The following is a 22,583-nucleotide window of genomic DNA, read 5'->3' as shown; positions in this document are numbered from 1 at the left end:
GGTGCTGAGTGTCTCTGTGCTCCCAGCAATACCATAGGGACGGAGGAGATTCCAGAAAACAAAATGAGTCTCGAACCTCAGGGGGCTTATGGTCTCCCTGGGAGATTTGACAGTGACATACAACTTATTTAAGTTAGTGTTGTCAAACAGTAAATCCCAACCCACTGGTGGTCCCAACTAGAGGGAGTAGGGTGGGGAGAGAGAGAGAAGTAGAGGAAGAGAGAGAGAGAAAGAAGGAATGGGTGGGGTGGGGGAGAGATGTTCAGAAACCATCAAGCCCTATCAGAGGCAGCCAGGGGAAATACTGTTTGGTGGGGCTTTGATTTCATTTGTGCGCATACAACAAAAGCATCCACCATACTGTTTGGAGGCCTTGGCTTAAACCACGGCACTATAAGAGAGAATAAAACAAATCCCTAGTCCTGCAGTGCTGGTTCAAGTAAGCCCAACTACAAACAGGCAGATAGCCAAGAAAGCACGGCTTCACCCTGACAAAAGCTGGTATGGTTACGGCAGTAAGGTGGCCATGTTGTGTGACAGCTCTGGGCTTCTGAACCCCTGATATGGCCAGCCACAGTCCTCACCACAAGGCTAGGGCCTGGGTCATGTGCCAAGTGCAGGGATAACAGATGCTTCCTGTGAGCTGAGCTGGTAAATCTTCAGAGGGAGAGGAAAAGGAAGGGCTGTTATAGCCCCAAACTCCTGTTCAGGGAAACTGCCCTCCCACGGGGGAAGGGGTAGGATGGTGAGTGGGAGAAATGCTCCCTGATTATGGAGATGAGACTGCATAGCCTGGGGTTCAGCCTTGTGAGTCTCTGGAGGAGGAGAAACACTCTGCAGGTTCTCTGTGCATAGAAACTCTGGGCAAAGTTTCTGTGGAAGCTCCCGCATTTAATCCTGCAGCAAGCCTGCAAAAGGGGAGTTTCCTCCCTCTTTTAACTCACAGATAATCAACGCATGCCTAAAGAAGTCAAATAACATGTTAAAAATCTCACTGCCAACAAAAAGCAGAACCTGTGTTCAAAGCCAGGATTCCGTAGTCCCAGAATGTGTGCCCTTCAAAGCACTGGCACTGGCTTTTCTCCTGTGAAATCTACAACCTGGCTGTGGCCACACACGTGCTGATTCTACATGTGGTCCACAGGGTGGCCAGCTGCCTCTCCTCTGGTCGAGGGCAACAGGGAACACAGGTGCTGCCCCTTGTTAAAGGTGACATTCCCAGTTCCAGCTGGCAGTTGGGCACAGCCAACAGGGTGCAGGACATTAGCAGCAGCTGGACCCTGGAGGTTCTCAGATGTTGACAGAGAGCAGTGGTCAGGTGCTGGCTCCAGAGACACAGGTCGACCCTCTGGGACCACCAAGAATTTTTCTTCTTCCATGTTTTCTGATGAAGCTGTGCCAGGAGTTCTCTTCTTTTGGGCAAGGTTTTGTCTTTACACCTCTTGCCCACCTCTAATGGATTTTCCTTGTGCCTCAGGAGTTATGGAGGAAGAGCCTGCTCCCAGTTTCCCATGTCCACCTGGACCAACAAAATCACAAGAATTCTGGCCAGGGCAGAGCCCTCTGGGGAAGTCAGTTACTTAGAGTCGAGAGGGAGAATGCCTTTGAACCAGGGTGCCTAAGTGTTGTGGGAAGAGGAATATTATTTCAGTTTTAAAACCATGAAGGGGAATAGAGGTTTGTCGTGTAGTCCTCAGAGAGATCCCACCATAACAACCGTGTGGATAACAGCAACACAAAGGGGTCCACACCGTTGCCTGATGATTTGCCAAGCTCCAGGCTGCTTACCCAGAGCATTCCATTTCAAAGAAACTACAGATCTGGTTAGAAAAGTCACTTTCCAGTGGCCATGACTTTGCGTGAGTCTGATTTGGGTTCAGGAGGAGGACAGCTATTGGGGGAGGGAGAGGAAACTACATGGCCACAGAAATTTCTCCTTGGCTCCCACTGGAGTTTCTTCTTCCTGTGCTAGATTCTTGCCTCCAAGTTCTTATGCCGGTCAAGCAGAAAGCAGCTGACAACTGAAGTTTATTAACTGACTTTTCTTTTTGGGTAGGAAAAAGGTCAACCACGTTTCCTGTTGTTATCAGACTCTGAAAGGATATAGCATTTAAGCTACAACTGGGGAAGATTTGGTCTCAGGATAGTAGTGCTACAAAATAATAAATGGATAGCTTATTATTCACTGTCTATCCATCTCTCTTGCAAGCCATCAATGTTGGCTGAGCAGGTAGCATTTACCTAGCCTGGGATGTGGAGAAGATGGGGTGTGCCCCCAGGGAGCTTATGACTTGGTTGAGGAGATTTAATATATTTATGTGAAAAGAGACTGCCAACACTGTCTGTGTGGTAAAGTGTCAAAATGAGCAATAAAGATATGCCTAGGGGTGTGGCAGAGGGGACTCAACTATCAGACTCAGCCCCAGGATTCCCAGGCTCTCTGAAAATGCGGGTGGTCATGATTCTGTTTGTTTATTTCTGTGTCCTCGGCCACATTTCTCTAGCACCTACTGTTTTGCAGCAATGTGCTCTCTACTTAAGCCAGGAACCTTACCTGGAAGGAGCTTACTGTGTAATAGAGACAAAGGCATGCACATAAGTTTAGAAAGATTAGCTCTCTGATGTTTTCAGGAATGGGTTCCTGGAGGAAGAGGGGGCTCCCAAGAGGGACCTACTAAGATGGTGTACTGGGCAATACCAGCAGGGGGAGCTGGGCGCAGTGGTGAGAGGATGCGGGGTGCAAGTCCATAGCAGAGTGGTCATGACTTCTACGTGGGGCAGGAGGACCGCTGTGTGGGCCCAACTGCTGTGGTGTCTGGTCATTGTATGTCAGATACAAAGCCCCATGACATAGAACTACACCTAGGCCGGAGGGCAGAACTTCTCTGGCAACTTAGCTCACTTCTTGGAGTTTCCTTTTACTTCCTTTAGAGAGTAAAACCTCTTCCTGATAGGGCTAGAGGGGGCTGATCGTGGGTTCTCAGTCTGAGTGTGCATCAGTATTTCCTGGGGGATTTGTGACACCACAGATCACTGCACCCACCTCGGATTCTGACTCAGCACACCAAGAGCGGGCCGAGAATTTGCATTGTTAATTATGTTCCCAGGTGCTGCTGATGCTGCTGGTCCAAGGAGCCTGTCTTTGAGAACCACTGAGCTTGTGACAGTGAGAGTGGCTTACAGATCGCGTGCTCAGTTCCAATGCTTTCACACACCTCCTCTTTGCAAGGAGGTGATATAAGGCTTCAGTAAATGGAAGTTGTAGGAGGATGGTCCTCTCTTAGCAATGAAAATAAGAAGTCATACTCTCAGCTGCCTGGCATCTGAGCGACTCTGAGCTTAGTGTCCTTTCTTTCAGGAGCCAGCTGCTGTAGTTTCAGACCTGGCATAGTGGTTACTGTGAGAATTTGTCACCTGTGCTGGCTTCCTTGCCTGCACCCATGACTGGAGTTGGGTGAGAGGACAGAGGGCCCCATGCCAGCATCTGGTAGGTGCACTTGGCCTCTGATCAATGCCAGATCAGAAGACTAGTCTCCTGTGCCTTGTTCTTTGGAAACTTTTAAAGTCTCAACTGCCCGTTGGATATCCATCTGTATACTGAGTGCCTGCAGTGAGACCTACGGAATACAAACAACCTCTGTCGATATTTTTCAGTATCCCTGGGCTCTGATGATGCATCAAGGAAGTGATTCTCCAAAAAAAGGTGTTTGGGGCACCAAAGTGGCAAAGGGAATAGATGCTTGCAGAAATTTTGAGAAACCAAGAGGGGACAGTGTATCCCAATCAGCATTTGCCTGACTTCCTAGTTCTGAGCTTGGGCAGAAGTGACTGGAGCACAGAAGGCCCTGGATACACTGATTCCAGCCCCAGCTCCGTCCAGACTGGGGGAGAGTGAGGGCACAGAAAGCCTCTGCCCGCCAGGCTCGTGGCGGGGTGCCTGCTTACCTGCATACCTGTGAGGTGTGCACCTTGGCTGTGTCAGCCAGGCTTGGGAGTGAACAGGTGAAGGAGTGAGGTCCAGAGGCAAGGGGCAGTCCCTCAGCACGACTGAGCTCCTGCCTAGACCACACCTGGACCGTCCTGGGGAGTGCTGTGGCCTTTCTAACCTCACCTTCCTCACACGTGAAATGTGATGGCACAGCTATGTAGGCTCCTTGTCAGCTAGTGTGTGGTGAGCACCTGGGGCAGTGGCCAGCACAGGCTGGCTGTTGGATTATCACCATTGTCACCAGGATCACCACTGTCAACAATGTCAAAAGAGTCCCCAAGTGAGATTTTCAAAAATGGTCACCTTTAATTCTCTTGTATACTGTTTGGCAAATGTGTCACCCTGAGAATCAAAAATTCCATTTCTAGTATGATCCTAGTGAAATAGTCTGAAAAGGGAGCAAAAATTCATGCTTAGGAAAGTATACTGCAATTTGGTATAAAATAGAAAATAAAAGAGAGAGAACAATCTAAATGTTCTACATTAGGGAATTGGTCATGTAAATTCAGATATGCTTATATCATAGAATATTATGCAGTTATTGAAGTGATGCATGGAAATCCTCAGTGACAGGAGGAAAATGCTTACAGTATGATTTAAGAGGAGAAAAAGGACCCTGTAAATATAAATTACATTAAATATTTAAAAAAAAAACTATGAAAAAGGAATCAAAGGAAATAGCATGTAGGGGTAGTGGCTTTTGGGTGATCGGTGGGGTTTAGGAATGGTATTATTTTCTCCTAATATACAGTTTTCTACATTTTCCAAATCATCTATGATAAACATGATACTTTTAAGGTCAGGAATTGGAAGTGGATCTATAGACCCAGCTATCATCACAGAATCTTCAAAGTTCCCTCCAACTTTACTCATCTGCCTGCCCCACCCTAAACCCCATGGGATGTCTGCGTCCTTTCGCAGTGTTCCCCACAAAAGCCACTGTGGGCCATCACTGGACAGTAGGACTATGACTGTGCTTTCTCAATGATCTAAGTCTTGTGTCCACATATCCTTTGCTTGACCTGGTAGACATTTTCCCTTCCAATAAAGAGGTGCATGCTGGGGAAAGCTGCAAGTGTATTCAATGCCCCCAGCTCATCTTGCCTTTTCCATGGGCTGTAGATGTGGATGGAGGAGTTCCAGGTGTGGCTTGAGTCCAAAAGTCCTCACAGACATCCTTGTTTCTGCAGGTGGAAACAAAGGTACTGGCCCTCTCCAGAAATGAGTCAGAGCCTGGATATGGGAAATTCTGCAGCTTCTAGACTACAGGTTTTGCTTTCGTCTAAAGGAGTGCTATCCAGAGCAAGGAGCAGTCCCGCAGCACAACTGAGCTCCTGCCTAGACCACACCTGGACTGTCCTGGGGAGTGCTCTGGCTTCCTCACATGTGAAATGTGATGGCACAGGTGCATTGCTTCTGCTTGGTTTCCTCAGAGAAGCTGCATAACTTCTCTTGAGTCATTGTGGGTGTTCTACTCAGCTGAGCTCTCAAGGATTCCTGGATTTGAGCATCTTCCTAAAGACACTGAAGGGTCCCTCTCACTTCCTAGACTGGTTGAGAGCCTTCTTTGAAGGGAGGCCTCAGTTATCCTTCTAATCTCAGTCTCAGGGGAAGTAACCTTATAATGGAATGCACAGACTCAGTTTCGCCTCTTGGCTTCATCTCCCTCCATCTCTTCCTTTTTTCCTTATCGCTGTGGCCATCTTCAGTCATTTCATGCTCATCCATATTTCTTGTGTTTTTTTTTTCCCCCAAGTACAGTGAATCTTCCATCAATGATTTTACCCCTTCACTTTTGGAGTCTGTATCTATCCTTAGCACCTGGAGGTGATGACTTCTAGTTTGCCTGGCAGAAAGGCACCCTTAGTTGTGTGGGTGTCAGAGAGCTCAATTGGAGAAGATTCTTGTAGTCCCTGAAAGCCAACCATTGTAACCTCAGGAGAGCTGGTATTATACCTCAAGGTCACAGAATGCCTCATCTTTCAAAATGTCTGTGGGAAGGGTGTTGGAGGAGTTCGTGTCATCTACTATAGACATTGTAGTGAGCATGTACGTATCAGTTGCTTGGTTCCCAGCAGCTTTGGGTTGGAAATGACCCTGAATGCTCATCCTGGTCAGCTTTGGATTAGAAATGAATTTGAATGCTCCTCCTGGTCAGCTTTTGGGTAGAAATAACCTTGAATGCTCATCCTGGCCACCATTGTCTGGTTCTTCATTGGTCTAAAGCCTTTTTGACCACAACACCTATACTGCATCCACAGCTTCCTGGGGTTATCAACCCAGCCCTGGATTCTACCTCTTTCCACCTGAGCTAAGTGGTCAGCTAGCCCCAAGACAAGCTTTCCACTTGGGCTTGTCTTGTTACCTGATCTGTTCAGGAGAGCTCCGTGAGCTGGCATTGGGTTGCCATCACTACGTCATGTTGTTTTGTGGGGGAAACAAGATACACATGGGCAATGGCTATGCTTTGTCAGCAAGTTTATACATTCTCTCATCCAGTTAAGCCCATGGATAGTCAACGCAACTACTCAGTCACAATGTAAATTTCTTTCTGGTCTCCTATAGGTAATGCCTGCTGCAGGCAGGCCCTGAGTTGAACAGGTGTGGGAGGAGGGCACTGTGGTGTAGGAGAGGCAGGCAGGGGAAGGATCGGGCTGTACAATGGGGACACAGCTTCTGTCCCCCCTCTAAACTGTCAGAACATGCTCTGTGTAGCTGCTCTTGGCTGGGGACTGCATCGTGGGTCGATTCTTTAACTTTCCAGTCCCTCCCAGGGGAGTCCAGTCCACAACAAAAGCTTTGGTCTCATACCCATTTTAAAAGTCCTAAGTGAAATAAGCTAGTCCTAGAAACACAAATACTACATGATTCCACTTACATGAGGAAACTAAAATAGTCAAATTCATAGAATCCAAGCATGGAATGGTGGTTGCTAGGTCCTGGGGTTAAAGGGGACTTGCTAATCAATGAACATAGTTTCAGAAAAGGAAGGTGGAAAGCTCTAGAGCTGTGTCATATGATACTGTGTCCACAATCAACTGCTTGGTACCCTGGAACATTGGTTAAGTGGGTAGGTCTCATAGTAAGTGTTCATACCATAATAAGATAAAAAGTTTTTTAAAAAGCTCTCACTATGCTCAGCTTGCCCAGCAGGGGAAAGGGGGCCTGGCCTTCTCTCATTAATTCCTCTCTCCTCACCAGTTCTGAGTTTGGCCCCTCCAGAGCTGCAGTGGGAAGGAGATACGAGGCCAGGAGGAACCACCTTTCTACCCCCTAATGGGCGACATGGGTTGTTTGGTGTTGGTGGGGAGCTCTGGACTGGGAAGGCTCTTTCTGAGGGTAGAGTGATGGCCACTGGGATGAACTGAGGAAGGTGTGTCCACCCCTGACCCTGGTGGGCCTTGAGCTGATGGATCCTTCAGCAGGCCCCTGTCCGGACTGGATGGAGCTCCTGTGAGTGGGCTGCTTTGAGGATGTTCACACCCAACTCCTCTGGGCCTCGTCCTGCAGAGCAGGGGAGATTTAGGATGTGCTGCCGCTGCCCCTATTGCACAGATGGATGCAGAGCCAGCTTCTCTGTGGCATCAGCTCTGCATGCTCTGGGGACTCTCTCAGGTTCTCTTCACTTGGCCAGAGGTGGAGAGATGCTGAAGGCCACTTAGAGAGATAAGGACAATGCAGTGTTGTATTCTCCCACAACTGCCCTCAGGGATGCTCTGGGTGGCTATCTAGCTTCTCTGAGACCACAATTTATGGGTGACCATGCTTGTCCCAGTGTGGACTCCACTTAGGATATGTCTAGTGTCTGTTTAGAATGTAAGTGTTCTACTGTTCCCTTTCCTCGATTTTGACTCTTTATGGAAATTCCTGTATTATTTTTATTAAATATTTTATTTATTTATTTGAGAAGGGGAGAGAGGGAGAGAGAGCACACACATGAGCAGGGAGAGGGAGAAGCAGATTCCCTGCTGAGCAGGAAGCCCAATATGGGGCTTGATCCCAGGACCCTGGGATCATCTGAGATGAGGGCAGACGCTTAATCGACTGAACAACCCAAGGCACCCAAAATTCCTGTATTATATTACACACAAGTGCACAGACACAAACACAGCCCTTCAGGATGTGCAGTCCTATAGGGCCCCTCTTCGAGCTGATGCAGCTGCTTCTCTAAGGCATGGTCCCTACCACTGATGGTGGGTTGTGAGCTTCCCAGCTATATCTGTTCTGGCCCAAGGTCAAGCACATGGATGATAAGCAAGATCCATAATGGGGAAAATAATTCTGTAAGTAGCTCTCAGTGAGGCATGAGGCTCAGAATGACAGTGTACCCGGGAAGTGAGCCAGTGATAAGTCTTCCCAATCCTGATTTCAGGCACAGGGACCTAGGGAGGACCTCATCTTTTCAGCTTAGGAAATAACAGAGGCTGGTGTTATAAAGCCTTTCTCTGCAGTCACCCTGCCTCAGAAGCTTTTCTGAAGACAAGGTCACCTTCTCAGACTTCCCCAAACCTTCATGGGTCTGCTTGGCCTTTGTGTGCTCTCTCTTTCACACCCTGAGGCCTAGGTTTCCTGTCTTGCCTCCACATCCTCTACTTCCCCAGGAATCCTGATTGCCCAAGGCTCTCTTTTCCTGCTTGAAACTCTCCTTTCCTGATGTGGATAATGATGCCATTGCCACCACTTGGGGCTCATTTTATAATTGATTGATTATAATTTTATAATCATTGAATCGGATGTTATAATGCCTATTACTTCACAGTTAAGGAAACTGAGGCTCAGAGATGTTGGGTAACTTGCCCAAGTTTAAACAATGGATAAGTTCTGGGATTGGAATCCAGGTCTAATTCCAAAGCTCATTCCAGAATCATTCATCCAACGAAAGTCTCTGAATGGCTACTGTGTTCCTGTCCTAGAGCCTGAGGATTTCACAGTGCACAGCACAAAACCTGTCCTCAGCATCTTCCATTCTAGAGGAGGGAGCAACCGATAGCTCATGAAAGATGTGGATCCATGCTACAGGGCCTGGTGGTGATAGATGCTATGAGGCATAAAAAGGGAGAAGAGAGAGTGATCAGAGAGGCCTTTCAGAGGAAATGCTTTTGGGTTGTGCTAGAGACCGAATATTTGCATCCTCCCAAAATTCATATGTTGAAAGCCCTCACTGGGATGGCATTAGGAGGTCGGGCCTTTGGGAGGTGGAGCCATCATAAATGGGGTTAGTGCCTTAATAAAAAGACTCTGAGAGCTCCCTCACCCCTCCTGCCATGTGACGACCCAGAGAGAAGATGGTCACCTATGAAGTGGGAAGCAGGCAGGCTCTCACCAGATACAGGATCTGTCAGTGCCTTGATCTTGGGTTCCCAGTCTCCAAAACCCTGAGTAAATGTCTGCTGTTGAAGTCCTCCAGGCCACAGCACAGTGCTCTGTGGTAGCAGCCCGATCCCATTAATACAGTGTGAAGCAGGGAGAGAATGAGCCTTGCTCATTCTGAGTCTGAAAGAGGAGTGTTCCAGCTGGACATTGGCCAGTGTGAAGGCCGGGGGCAGGCTAGCTTGGTGAGCTCTGGGGTGAGCCAGAGACTGTGGGCCTAGAAGGTGTGGCACGCTACTGTACAAAGAAGTATGGCTTTCATCTGTGAGGGGTGGGAGGCCAGGGAGGGTCTCCCGCAGGACTGTTTGCGAAGTTTCTATCTGAGCAGTGTCACCATGCCTGCCGTGCTGAGGAGAGATGTTGGGGTGAGGATGGGACCCCTACAGTTGGGGTCCAGAGAAGTGCTTAGGCCTGCACAGCGGTGGTGCTGGTGAGAAAGAATGGAGGTATTTTGGACACGTCTGGAATTGGAGTCAATAAGAGTTGCTGCTGGATTAGATGTAAAATGAACAAATTAAAGAAGGAAGGAAAGAAAGAGAAACTAACAAAGAAAGAAAGAAAGAAAGAAAGAAAAAACAAACAAGAGAGGAGTAAGAGTCAAGGGTTTGGCCCCAGCAAGAGGGCTGGGCTGCATTCACTATGGGCAGGGGGTGAGTGGGGGATCACTGGGGTTGGGGGGGTGGTTGTTGCTATGCCCAGAGAGACTTCAGGTTGCAGCATAGGCACAAGGTAGGCCACTGTGCACAGGGCCTGGGGTTCAGGGGAGAGGTAAGGGCTGGAGCCCCAGCTGGGGCTTCCAGGGCCTCGATGGCATTAACAGCCAAGGGCAGGGAGAAGAGGAAAAGAGCTGAGCCAGGGGATTTCCACAGGGCATCCTGGGAGGGATCAGGAGAGGACTAGGAGGAAAGCAGGGAGCACCATATCAGGAACATCTCAGCTTTCCATCTGATGCTGTCCAGGGCTGTCTGGGCTCCCTACCACTACACCTTTGTGTGTGTACTAGACCCATCTCTTACTGGACTCTGCTGAGATCCTCCCTTCTCCCCTGCATCACTGAATCAGTCCCTCCACCCGATCACTTCTGGCAGCATGACCATCCCAAATTTAAGAGAAGGAAAACCTTCCCTGATACCCTGTCTCCCTCTTGCTCCTGGCCCCTTTATCTGTGCCCTTCGTGGCAAAGCTCCACTAAAACATTCCTATACATGCTTTTGGTATTTGAAGTGTTTTTTCTTTTTTGTTTCCCAGTGAGATAAACTGAAACAGAACCTTCTACAGAATGTGGGAAGCTGGAGAGAGTGGAGGCAGGGAGAGGGGATGGATTGCTGGGCAGCACACTGGGGCTCTGGTTGAAGCGCTGAGGTGGGGCTGGTCAGTGTGAGTGTGTGTGAGTGGGAAAGTGTGTAAGCATGTGTTTGTGTGTGAGTTAGTAGGGTGTGCTTGCAGCCATGGGCATGTTTGGATGCAGGCATGCAGCACGAAGGAGATGGATCATCTAGACTGAGCCAACAGGAGAAAATGAGAAAAGACGAGAAGAGCATTTGGCCCGAACCAGCTGGGTGACAGCAGTGGACAAACAGCTCAGAGATCTGGTCCTCCTGGAGTTCATGTTCTAGGGAAGAAATGCAGATGATGCAAAGGAGAAATTAATAAGCTCTATAGTGTGCTAGATGGTGCTAATAGAAACAATGAAGCAGAAAAAAAGGGTGGGGCTCCGGGGGAGGGGGGGGCTGCAAGTTTAAACAGTGCAGCTGGGAGGGCATCAGGAAACAGGTGGCATGTGGCTGAGGTCTGACCCAGGCTATGAAGGCAGGATGAGGGTATCTGGGGAACAGTGCTGTACACAGAGGGAGCAGCTTTGCATATTTCAGGAACACCCAGATGGCCAGTGTGGCCGTGGTGAAATGAGCTGTAGAAGACAGGGTTGGAGCATGAACTGGGGCCACGTAGGGCCTTGAGATCCCGGGATGGCCACTAGGTCTCACCCTGAGGTAGATGGGAGCCATGGGAGGATTCTGAGAAAAGGAATGACATGAACTGAGACGTTGACAGGATTACACTGTGCAAGGGAAGGGGACCATGGTAGGCTGTGGTAAAACCCAGGGTGGAGAGAATGGTGGCTTGGACCCTAGTGGAAGAGGTGAGAAGTAGTGGGCTTGAACATACTTCCTAGCAATTACTGGCAGGAGTTGAGGACATACAACAAAGGCCACAGCAATGGGCCGCAGAATCTGAGCTGTGGAAGGGAGGTGAGAAAGGAAGGGAGGTGGCCAGGCTGCAGGGCCCGGGGAGCTTCTGGGCTGAGGAATTGCCTGAGTGGAGATATGGAATGGACATGGGCAGGAGCTAGGAGTACCAGGGGCTTTGGAGGGCAGGGTGACTGAAATGGAGACTGGGGTCATTCTTAGTATCCCCTGTCAGTGAGTGACTGTAGGAGCTAGTGGCTGATGCCAGTTGCAGTTGAGGTAAGTCACCTTTGAGGGTGAACGGCATTAAGCGGCATTAAGAATGACAGTGGCCATGTGTGTGAGAGAGGCAGCAGAGGCAGCGGCTTCAGAGAACAGATGTGTGCTTTTTAGAAGCAAGGAAGTAACAGTACCTTGGAAGTAACCTTTGTTTCCACACTGCCCAGTGGCACAAGAACATGGGAGAGAAACACAACGTCCTCCAGAAGCCCAGGCGTTCTTGCCGGAGAAGAAGCTGAGGGAAGGGGGCTTGGTAATGCAGTCTGGAGGCTTAGGAACAGAGATGCCAGGCAGCGCTGAGGACCTGGTCAGGGGGAAAGCCCTGAGCCACAGAGAAGAGGGCTAGGAAACTTCGTGTCCTTGGTGTCTGTGTGTGGGAGGTCAGGGGCCCTCGTAGAGCTGTGTGTCTGTGTGTGTCTCTCTCTTCCATGCAGCTGCTCTTCTCTCCCCAGTCACTCAGTCCCAAGAGGGACCCTGTGATGATTCAGAGCTAAGTCTATGGCCTCTAGGCTAGAAGGGGCCTGAGAAGCTGAGTCATCTGTCCCTTCCCTCTGACTGATGTTGGGGCATGTTAGTGTGTCTGGGAAAATGCCTGTTGATTCTTCTGCTGAATATCCAGTCCAAGTTCTACTGACTGACATTTCAGAACTTCTGGATGCCTACAGCCCTTATTTCAGTTAGAAATCCTCTCGATTTGTCCTTAATCTTTGTTTTTCATGTTCCAGCCGCCAGGCTGGAAGGGAGCTCCTGGGAGGCCTGAGTGCTGCACCAAGTCTCAGGGCCTTTCCAAACTCCAGTTCTGCAAACAGGTTTAGATCATGTCACCTTCTCTTGGAAGCCTTTTGTGACTTCTGCAAAGGGCTGTGTGCTCCTTCCTCTATCCCTGCAGAAGGTAGCAAACTTTCTCATAAATATTTTAGGCTATACATAGACCACATATATTCTTCTTTCTTTGTTCTATTCATTGGTTTGTTTGTCTGCTTTTTTACAATATTTTAAAAATGTAAAAACCATGACTCTATCAAAACAGGCCAGAGGCTGGGTTTAGCCTGAAGGCTGCAGTTTGCTGAACAACTTGTTCAAATCACCATTAACCTGCTTTGCAGTTGTCTGTCTCCACACTGAGGGCAAGGACTGTATTTTATATACCTCAATGTCTGACACAATGCTACGTGAATGAGTAAGTGATGTTGCGTAAAATATCCTCTGACATGTCCCAGCTGACTCTTTTATCATTTTTCTGCACACCTGCTTTTCTCATGTTAAATAAATTACCTCCTTAAGAGTCTCCAAGTCAGTCATTAAACAATCCCTCCACAGATGCACACTAAGCTTTCAATGATATTAATGGATGTCATTTATTAAGCTCCTGGTATGCAGCAGGCCAGTGTGGAGTCCTGGGAACACAGAATTGAAGCCAACAGACTGTGTGTGTGTGTGCTCACACAAGTGACTCAGGTACAGGTCACTCAGTCTCTGCACAGCCCAGGGTCACACTGACGTGCTCTCTACTGTCCCTGCTCTCTAGCTGGATCATGTGCACTAATCCTTACCACTTCTCTGGAGGAGTTAATTCACTTTAAAAAAAATCATATAATTGCATTTTCAGCATAATTAGGTACCTAATTACATGACTAAATGTCCTCGATCAGGCTGCATGTGTAAATAATGATGATTTAGTTAGCCATGCTTTGTTATTGGCTTTCCAGAAGGCTCATCAGTTGGCGAACAGGATGGAGAAAATGTTTTTCTCTTTCCTTCACCAGGTTTGACAGGCAGGAGCAGCAGAGCTCTTTCCGATTAGGAGAGGAGCTGGGTGGCAAGGAGAATAGGAGGTAGAGGGGACTCCTGCTGCTTGGGGATCTTGGTTCAAAGCCTCAGGGAAATCCTGTCAGATGAGGGCATGAGTGCCCACATTCTTTTTTTTTTTTTTTTTGCCACACGGGGTGGGGGGTTTAATTCCAGTCACAGCTTCCAGAGAAACTCAACAATAAATTACATCATTAAATAAACTCCCTGCTGGACCACGCCCCCTTCTGCCCCTTCTCCTCGCCACACGCTCCCTCAGGACCCTGTGGGGACCTGGCCAGGCCCACTCCCTGCCCTCAGCCGCTGCCGGGGAGGGAGCCTCACTTGGTCCCAGCAACTGAGGGTGGCAGCGGCAGAGTCTCCCCGCCCTGGTCCTTGGCCCCTCGAACTCACTTGCCTGACCTTGACAGCTGGGCAGCTGCTAGTCAGCTGTCTCCTCCAGAGGGGGGTCGGGGGGGCAGGCAACAGCCGCCCCGCGCAGGCCTGGGTCCCTAGAGGTGCGTGGGGTTCTCCAGAGAAGGGTCCGTCTTAGTCATGTGCAAGACCACGGTGGGGGCCTTGTAGTGGCAGTGGGTGCCACGGCCGTAGCCCCCCGGAGCCCGGCAGGCCTTGGCCCGGGCCCGGCCAGCTGCCATCTTACGGTGGCACAGGCTCTGCCAGGTCTGGAAAGTCTTAGAGCTCCACACCCAGACACCGCTGGTGATGCCCACCACCAACGACATGAAGATTTTGAGCATAAAGACAGCCACGGTGGGCACCGAGCCCCCTGGGAGCGAGCAGTCCCTCCGGCCCCCGGGCATGCTGGCAGCCGAGCAGGGCTGCTCTGTGGCCCGAAGGCGCCAGAAGTCCATGTTGAGGCGTTCGTAGACGTAGCACACGATGACGCAGGTGGCGGGCACCGTGTAGAGGATGGAGAAGACCCCAATCTTGACCATGAGTTTCTCCAGCTTCTCCGTGTTGGTGCCGCCCGTCTTCATGATCTTGCGGATGTGGAAGAGGGCCACGAAGCCGGTCAGGAGGAAGCTGGTGCCCAGCACCAGGTAGCAGGAGAGAGGCACCAGCACGAAGCCCGTCAGGGCCGCCGCATCCATGCTGGCCACGTAGCAGAGCCCCGTGAGCTCGTCCCCCGCCACCTTGCGCAGCGTCAGGATGACGATGGTCTTGAGGGCCGGCAGGCCCCAGGCCGCCATGTGGAAGTAGCTGCCATGGGCCTCGATGGCCTCGTGGCCCCACTTCTTGCCGGCGGCCAGGAACCAGGTGAGGGTCAGCACCACCCACCACAGCGAGCTGGCCATGCCGAAGTAGTAGAGCAGCAGGAAGACGAGGGTGCAGCCCGTGTTCTCCAGGCCCTCCTGGATCACGTACAGGGCGCCCGCCTCCTGGTCGCAGGCCACGCTCTGCGCACCGGCCACCGCGCGGATGAGGAAGGCCAGCGAGTAGACGTTGTAGCACATGGACAGGAAGATGATGGGACGCTCGGGGTACTGGAAGCGGTGCGGCTCCAGCAGGAAGGTGAACACGGTGAAGGCCGTGGAGAAGAAGCACAGCGCCGACCACACGGCCATCCAGACGAGCGCGAAGTCCTTGTCACGCCGCGACCAGAACACCTCGACGCCGGGCCCGCAGCGCGGCGCGCACGAGCGGCTCTTCTCCACGTACTGGAACTTCTCCGGGTTCTCGCAGGTGCCGCCGCCGCCGCCGCCGCCGCCGCCGCCGGGGCCAGGGCCCGAGGCCGGGTCGCCGGGGGGCCGCGCGGGCCGGGGCGCCACGGGCAGCATGCCCAGGCCCTTGTGGGGCTCGGCGGGGCCGGCCGTGGCGTTCTCGGGCGCCTCCATGCAGAGCGCGTGCGGGTCGTTGCGCGTGGGCAGCCGCGCGCAGTCCAGCGAGTCCGGCCAGCCGAAGTGGAACTGCTCCATGATGGGGGCGCAGCGCAGGCGCGCCTGCTCGCACATGGGCCGGCAGGCGGGGATGGGCGTCGACACCTGGTCGGTGCACATGGGCGCGTACAGCGAGCACAGGAAGAAGCGCAGGTGGCTGTGGCAGCCGTACTGCACGAGCGGCGCGAACTCCGCCAGCTCCGCGGCCGCCTCGCCCTGCGACGTGTGGCCCAGCAGGTTGGGCATGCGGGTCAGGTTGTAGCCGATGCCGCGGCACATGGGGATCTCCACCGCCTGGTAGGGCGCCGGCCCGCGCCCGCGCTCCGGGTCGAAGCGGCCGATCTCCAGCGCCGCGCCGCCCGCCGCCAGCAGCTGCCACAGCAGCAGCAGCGGCGCCCGGCCGAGCGGCGGCACGGCCATCCCGGGCGGCCCCGGCCGAGGGCGGGAGGGCGGCCCCGGCTCACTCGGGCCGCGCCGTCCGGCGTCCCCGTGCCCGCCCGCCACGTCGCGGGGCGCGGGCCATCGCCGAGCCGCCCGCGTGCGTCCGGGCGCCCCGGCAGCGCGCAGGGAAGCCGCCCGAGGGAGAGGAGGCGCCGAGCCCACCGAGCCGCCGCTGCCGCTGCCAGTCGAGCGGCCGCGGAGCCAGAGCCGGCGCCTCCCGAGTGCCCACATTCTAAAGACAGACAAGACCACTTGCCCCCAAGAACTGCCATGGGAGGCCCAAGTGGCCCTGAGACAGTAGAACCTCCAGATTCCAGACCAGAAGGGTAGAGCTGTGGTGAGGATTCTAGAAGGAAGGAAAGCCACAGGAGTAAGAGGCATGCATGGCTCCTCTTCCATTCCCTGGAATAGTTCTCCTCCTCTTAAGTCAGTGAGGGCATCTACACCAAAAGATGCAGCTTTCTCCCGATCCTGGGTTGAGGTGTGCTGAGGCTCACTGTTCCTACATATGCAGTGGATCATGAGAGAACTTACCTCAGAGGAAAGTTGTGAGAATGACATGAGATGATGCATATAGATGGCACAGTATGATTTAATATGTAACACCTGTTAGCTAGTATTGTGAATGATACTGTGGTGCTTCGTTTTTTTAAGCTGGACTAGTGTTTGAAAGGGAGGGTACATTTTGACCTAGATATTGGGCGTATATTGCTTGGGGGCAGTGACGAAGAGAAGGGCAAACGTACATCAACACAGTGCTCTACAGAAGTTATCTTAAAGTGATTGAAGGGGGCGTTGTGATGCACAGCACAGGGAGTGTGGATTGTGGCACCAGAAAGGTACGGCTATAGGTACCTGAGTCCCACCTGCATATGACTGTCTCTAATGCTCAGCTAAGGTGCCTCCTTAGTGCAGTAGGCAGCACGTCAGTCTCATAATCTAATGCTCAGCTAACTCAACAATACAGAAGGATGTACCTTCATGGCACCAAGAGAGGCACTTCCCAATACAAGCAAGCTCTTCTTATCATTCCCATTTATTTGAGTATAGCTCCTGCACATGTGTGTTCACACATATGGCCCCTGGATGCAGGGCCCCTGTGGGGGAAGCAGAGCGATACAGTGCTTATGACTTGAGGAGTAGGGAGTCCTTGTTTATCTCCTGGGATAGCTGGGCTTCCAGATGCTTCCCACTATGCTGTTAGCCCTCCTTTGTCCTCTGGGTATTAGAGCAGAAAGGGGGCTTCAGGAAGTCACCAGTTCACCTCATTTTGTACCCAGCACTACAGCCAGGAAGCTGGCTGCCCCCAGTCAAGCCCCTGTACTGTGTTTGTACTCGGGGAGGAAAAGCTATTTCTCTTCACCACACGTGACCCACCACCCCTCCACTCCATCCTCCCACTGTATTTCTGGCTGATGAAGACACTCTATAATACGTCTCAATCCATCACCCTGGCACTCTCCTGTTCTATCTTCCCAGCCCCCCGATCAGGTCTTGTGATTTATACTTCCCCAACATTAATCTTTTAAAAGCAAAGAAGCTATAAACACATACATAATTCTTCCTCCTGTCAGTTGAAATCCCATGACACAAATCAACTGCCATCTAAATTAAATGTTTCTTTCACAGAAAGTGATAAATGCCCTGGAGACCAATCAAGAAAGCCAACAAACTTAGACTTCGTTTCACTTGGGAATTTTGCAGGTAGTATGGCTAAAGTCCAATAACTGGTTATCTCTCATAACCAACAGGAGTGGTGAATTGGATGTTTTAATACAGCTGTATGGACAGGAGACATTGTGCATCTTTCCTCATTAGGGATCTTAGCTTATCAATTGCAGGGTTGAAATCTAACACATAATCTTAGAGCAAAACGGTAAATACAGACAAAATATACTATTCTATCAGACCAAGTGACAGAATGAAAACAGAGTTACCAAAAGAGACATCAGCCTGTTACAGAGATGGATCTGTTTAACTAGTTAGGATTCGGGCTCCCAGATATGTCGGATGGTCTAAGAGCAGATTTCAAATAATTTTGTCCTTTTTAGCAGAGATGGTTTCATATTTTTAAAAATGCAGTTTTTAATTCTACACCTTTCACATACCTATTTTTTGGGGAAATATAGAAGTTATGATTTTAGGAGAAGGAAGGAGAAATGAATGGCTAAATCCGGTACATATCTTGGGTTTATTTTCCTCTCTTCTTTTTCCGTGTCTTATTACTTCTTCCACAATCACTACTGGATTCAAAATCATTAATAAACTTCATTATTCATCTCATTATAGGAAGAAAAGAGTCCTTTTTTTCCCCTTTTTGAGATAGAGAGCAGAGCACGAGTGTGAGTGGAGGGGTAGAGGGAGAGGGAAAGAGAGACAATGATGGAGCCAGATGCTGGGCTCGATCTCAGGACCCTGAGATCATGACCTGAGCTGATATCAAGAGTAAATGTTTAACTGCTTGAGCCACTCTGGGGCCCCAGGAAGTAGATAATCTTAAAGGTCAGGTTAAAGAAACTATACCTTCTATTGTAGGCCATGAGCAGGTGAAAGATTATGAAAAAGGAGATTCTCTAGATATTCTGAAGTAGTACGGGGAGGGAGAGGAGAGCCTTTTCTCTTCCAAGTTTAGAAGAACACTTAGAAGCCACCAAGAAAGGATCAGCATGACACAACGAGAGGCTATCAAGGCTGAGAGTAGTGGACATGAGCAGAGAGGTGTGAGGTGTGTGTGGTGGGGGGGAGGTCCAGCAAGTTACACTTGACAAGGCTAGGCATCTTGAGGGTTAAAGAATTTGAGGTTCTGACAGGAGTGTGATTAGAAGTTAAGTGAAGAAGACGGTGTGATAGAAGAGGTAGGAGGATTATGAACAGTGATTTGTTATTTTGTACTAAAATATATACAGTTAATGAATAGGTTCCATAATTATATAATATAATTATGTAAAACAAATGCTTACAAAATACATAAATCTCTTAAAGTATTAAATATCAGGATGTGTTTCAGATCTTCTAATTTATGTAAAAAATAGGTTTTTGACCATTGTGGGAAGCATCCATGTGTGGCTGGGATGAATGAGTCAGAAGGGGATCTTGAAAATGTTTGAAATAAGGATAGTTTTTAAGACTAGGAGTGCTCCATTTACCCAGAGGGCTTTGCACCCAGGCACCTGGCCTGGGAGTTGAGGCACTGAGTATGTGGGTTCTTCCCTCAAAGCAAGAACTTCTTGTTTATGGTTCTCAACTCTGGCTGCACATCAGAATCACATGGAACTCTTTAAAAAACACCCATGCCCAGGTCCCATCCTCCTAGGGTTGCCAGATAAAATGCAGAACACCAGTTAAATTTGAATGTTAGATAAACAACAACAAATTTCTTGGTGAAAGTATGTCCTACATATTGCAAGACAGCTCCAGAGACTATTTGGTTCTTTGTCAGCTCATGATAGACTGGCAGGGGAATGCACCCGGGGGAGAGCTCAGAGCCACAGACACAAGCCAGCCTGAATTTTCACATTATTATTTCATGTGTTCATTTCATGCAGGGTAGTTCATTTCATGCAGGGTAGTAGCAGAGCCCACTGTATGTGGGCCCACTGTATGTCACATGGATTCTAATTCCACTTCATACCTCCTGGCTTTGGGCTTATGCTGTTCCCTCTGCCTGAAGTTCAGTCCACCTGGGGCCTACCTTGTGAATGAATGTCTACACATCAAGGAGGATGTCTCTCCTGACCTCCCAGTGGAAGTGACCTCCTGTTACTATGCACAGACTCATCAAGTATGTGAAAACTACCCTGGGGGTAGGGAGGGCCACGGCATCTTTGTCTCAGTATCCTGGCATTTTGCAAGGTGGCTTACACATAGTAAGTCAGGTCATCAAAAGCTTACTGAGTGAGAGAGAGGTCTTCTCAGCAGACCGGATTGAAATGTAGCAGGAAAAAAATCATATAAAAGAGAGCTTCTGAAAGCAGGAGTTGTATAGTGATTGCTAAAACAATTGCTGAGCACCTACTAGGTGCAGGTGTAAAACCATCTTTTGCATTTATCTCTCCACATTGCACAGAAATTTTATATATACTGATCCTTCGGCTAATGATTAGAGAATGATTACAGTGATGGTTTGGTTGGTTCCAGGGAAGAGACTGGAGGAGGCCTCCTTTGTGTCCCCCCAACCCTGGCTATCCTACTGCTCTTTCCCTTGATCTCTAGCTCTTCAGACTTTGTCAGCCTTGGTGTCTGAGAGCTGCTCATATCTTGATATTCTAGTGACAATCTCCTTGAGCTCAGTCTCCAGGTGAGGGCGCACCACCAGCACAGTCCCAGTTTGGGTATCTGTCAAGAGCTGCAACTTGCCCACGAGTCTGCTTTGATGGAGCCATCCTGGCAGGTCGTCTGAAGGCTCAGGCCTCAGGCCTCCCAGAGAACTCGGAGTTGGCTCAATCCATAGATGTAGTCCGGATATCTCCATGGGAGGCACCAGGTCCATTGTCATGTCCATCTCCCCCAAAAGTCTCTACCATCCCCTTCTCCATCAACCCTCCTTGCCAAACATTTACCCCAGTTGCTCCTCATTGGGTCTTGCTGCCTGTGGCCACCAGGAGTCTATCTGGTGCTTAAGAATGGAGAGAAGCTTCCTGGGTCTCACTGTTCCTGTTTCTGAGGGGTTGGGCCCTGGGGATGGGTCTGAGAAAGCAAGTGGTGAACGGCTGGGCCCAGACCCACTTTATCAGCCCCAGGCCCACCAGGCAGGCACCAGATCTCCCTGCAACTCCCTGATAAGAGGCTCAGCTCAGCGCCTCGAGTCTCTTATCAGAGGCAGGCCTAGGTGAAGGTTCCATTTCCTTCAGTGTGAATAAAGGGGAAGGAAAAAGGCTGGGGAAGAAATAGAATGTCCTCGCACTCAGACATAGTCAAGCTGGCTACCTGCCTGTGAGTCTGGGCCCTACTGGTACAAATGGAGAGGGGCTCAGGACAAGGAACCCCAGGCTTCCCTATGTAAGAGTGAGTGGGGAACCTTATACCCACTGGGTCTGAAGCTTACAAAGACCTGAGCCCAGTGAGGGTGCGTGCTGCCTTGCAGCTCTCCTGACTTGGGTGTCTATGTTTATGTGCATGTGTATTGGGGGGAGCAGGGAGTATTTAAGCTTGAAGCATTTTCCCCCTTAGAACTGTGGCACATAAAACACATGGTGTCATAGACAGGGGTGCACTGCCTGCCTACCCATGAACCTGGCGAGTTGCAGAGGTTGTGTGATCAAGTTATACCTGAATCCTAGTGCGGACTCCACCATGTGCTATGGGTGTGCCCTTGAGACAGACTTTACATCTACCCCAGGAACACTCAGGATACTGAGCTGTGTGAGAACCCTAAGTTCCTCATCTAGGCAGGTGTGTAATAGTGCCGTCCTTCCCGGTGGGCACATGAACAGCCTGCCCTGGCACGCAGGCACAGAGAGAGTTCGATAAATGCTAATGTCCTGTCCACCCCTCCCTCCTCCGCAGTACCAGGCTGGGTGAGGACAGAGTGAGATAGGAAGTGTGAATGGCTTTGCTATGTGCCAGTGATTCCAAGCACAAACAGTTGCTCAGGGGGCGTGATTTCCAACAGGGCCCTCAGGTGGAGATGAGAAGCCAGTCATTCCCGTAGAAGCTGGATTCTCATGCTGGGATCATATTCTCTGAGGGGAGGAGGCACACAGGATGAATTTGTGTGTATGTGTTTAAGTGGCTTTGGTCACTTAACTGAATTGCTGTTTGGACTGCTTATCAGACTAAACAGAAAAGTGTGCAAATATAAAGCAGGTGCAAATAACCTCTTAACATCTTTCCCATGCTTATGACCCTGACTATTAGTGTGGCTGGCCTGCGGGGAGAATTGCATGAATTTCTATCTTGCATATGGGTGGTGGGGTGGTGGGGAGAGAGCCTGAGGTGGTGGAATCCTGGGCTCTAACCTAAGCTGTCTGAACCTGAGCTGGTCTCTTCAGTTCTCTGATTTCCAGGAGAAGGAGCCTGCATTTCTGGTCTGTGCTTTCATTCTGCCAGCGAAAACGAGGTGAGGCTGAATATGGCATGAGGACCTCCTTCCCCAGCAAGGTGGCAGCTTGAACATCAGGAACAGCAGGGTGGACCTCCTTTGTCCACACTCTTTCATGGTTCTCTCTTCACCCCCTTCTAGGCCAGACCCTCCACTGCAGGGGAGAAGGTTGCTGCTCTGTGCTCTCTGCTGGGTCGGTACCCACAGAGCTTCCATGTACCCAGAGTTGCAGGTGAGGGGCTGATTCACATCCCTTTTGCTCCCAGCTTCCCTGTGAACTGCAGGTACTTGGGGCTCTGGGCCCTGCACTCACACTTAGTCCTTGCAGAAAACCTTCAGACCCAGAAGATGCAACTAGCAATATCAGAAAGGCTTCTGGAAGCTGGCCTCTGTGTGTACACACACCTGTGCACTCAACTAAAGCATCTCTCAGGACGGCTGAGGACAAATGGGGGGTCTTGGTATTACAGTACCCCACGTCTCCCATTCCCCTGCATTTCAGGCACTCCTCCAGAATTCCCTAGCTTCTTCTCCCCTCCCAGTCATTCTCACCGGATGCCATGGCTCCAGGTCTTCGCTCTTAGTCTTTTGCT

The 22,583-nt window shown here is 50.4% G+C and overlaps 2 protein-coding genes across 2 annotated transcripts in view; both read right to left on the bottom strand.

The window, feature by feature from the left end:
- The window catches only part of GYPC (glycophorin C (Gerbich blood group)), a 45,853-nt gene that overhangs the window by 5,767 nt on the left and 17,503 nt on the right, over positions 1-22,583 (bottom strand). The window lies entirely within an intron of this gene.
- Positions 13,263-15,929, bottom strand: LOC132013078 (frizzled-9-like). The gene has a single exon (XM_059392837.1). It carries the CDS (start codon positions 15,927-15,929, stop codon positions 14,124-14,126), a length of 1,806 nt encoding a protein of 601 aa, XP_059248820.1. The 3' UTR covers positions 13,263-14,123.

The sequence above is a fragment of the Mustela nigripes genome, chromosome 3, assembly GCF_022355385.1.
Source record: "Mustela nigripes isolate SB6536 chromosome 3, MUSNIG.SB6536, whole genome shotgun sequence".
In the NCBI taxonomy this organism is placed as follows: domain Eukaryota; kingdom Metazoa; phylum Chordata; class Mammalia; order Carnivora; family Mustelidae; genus Mustela; species Mustela nigripes.
Note: the sequence above shows the minus strand (reverse complement) of the source record. Positions and strands in the feature narration are given on the sequence as shown.

What these genes read in the sequence shown, in the direction of transcription:
- LOC132013078 (XM_059392837.1), bottom strand. Translation starts at nt 15,929, where the DNA reads ATGGCCGTGCCGCCGCTCGGCCGGGCGCCGCTGCTGCTGCTGTGGCAG.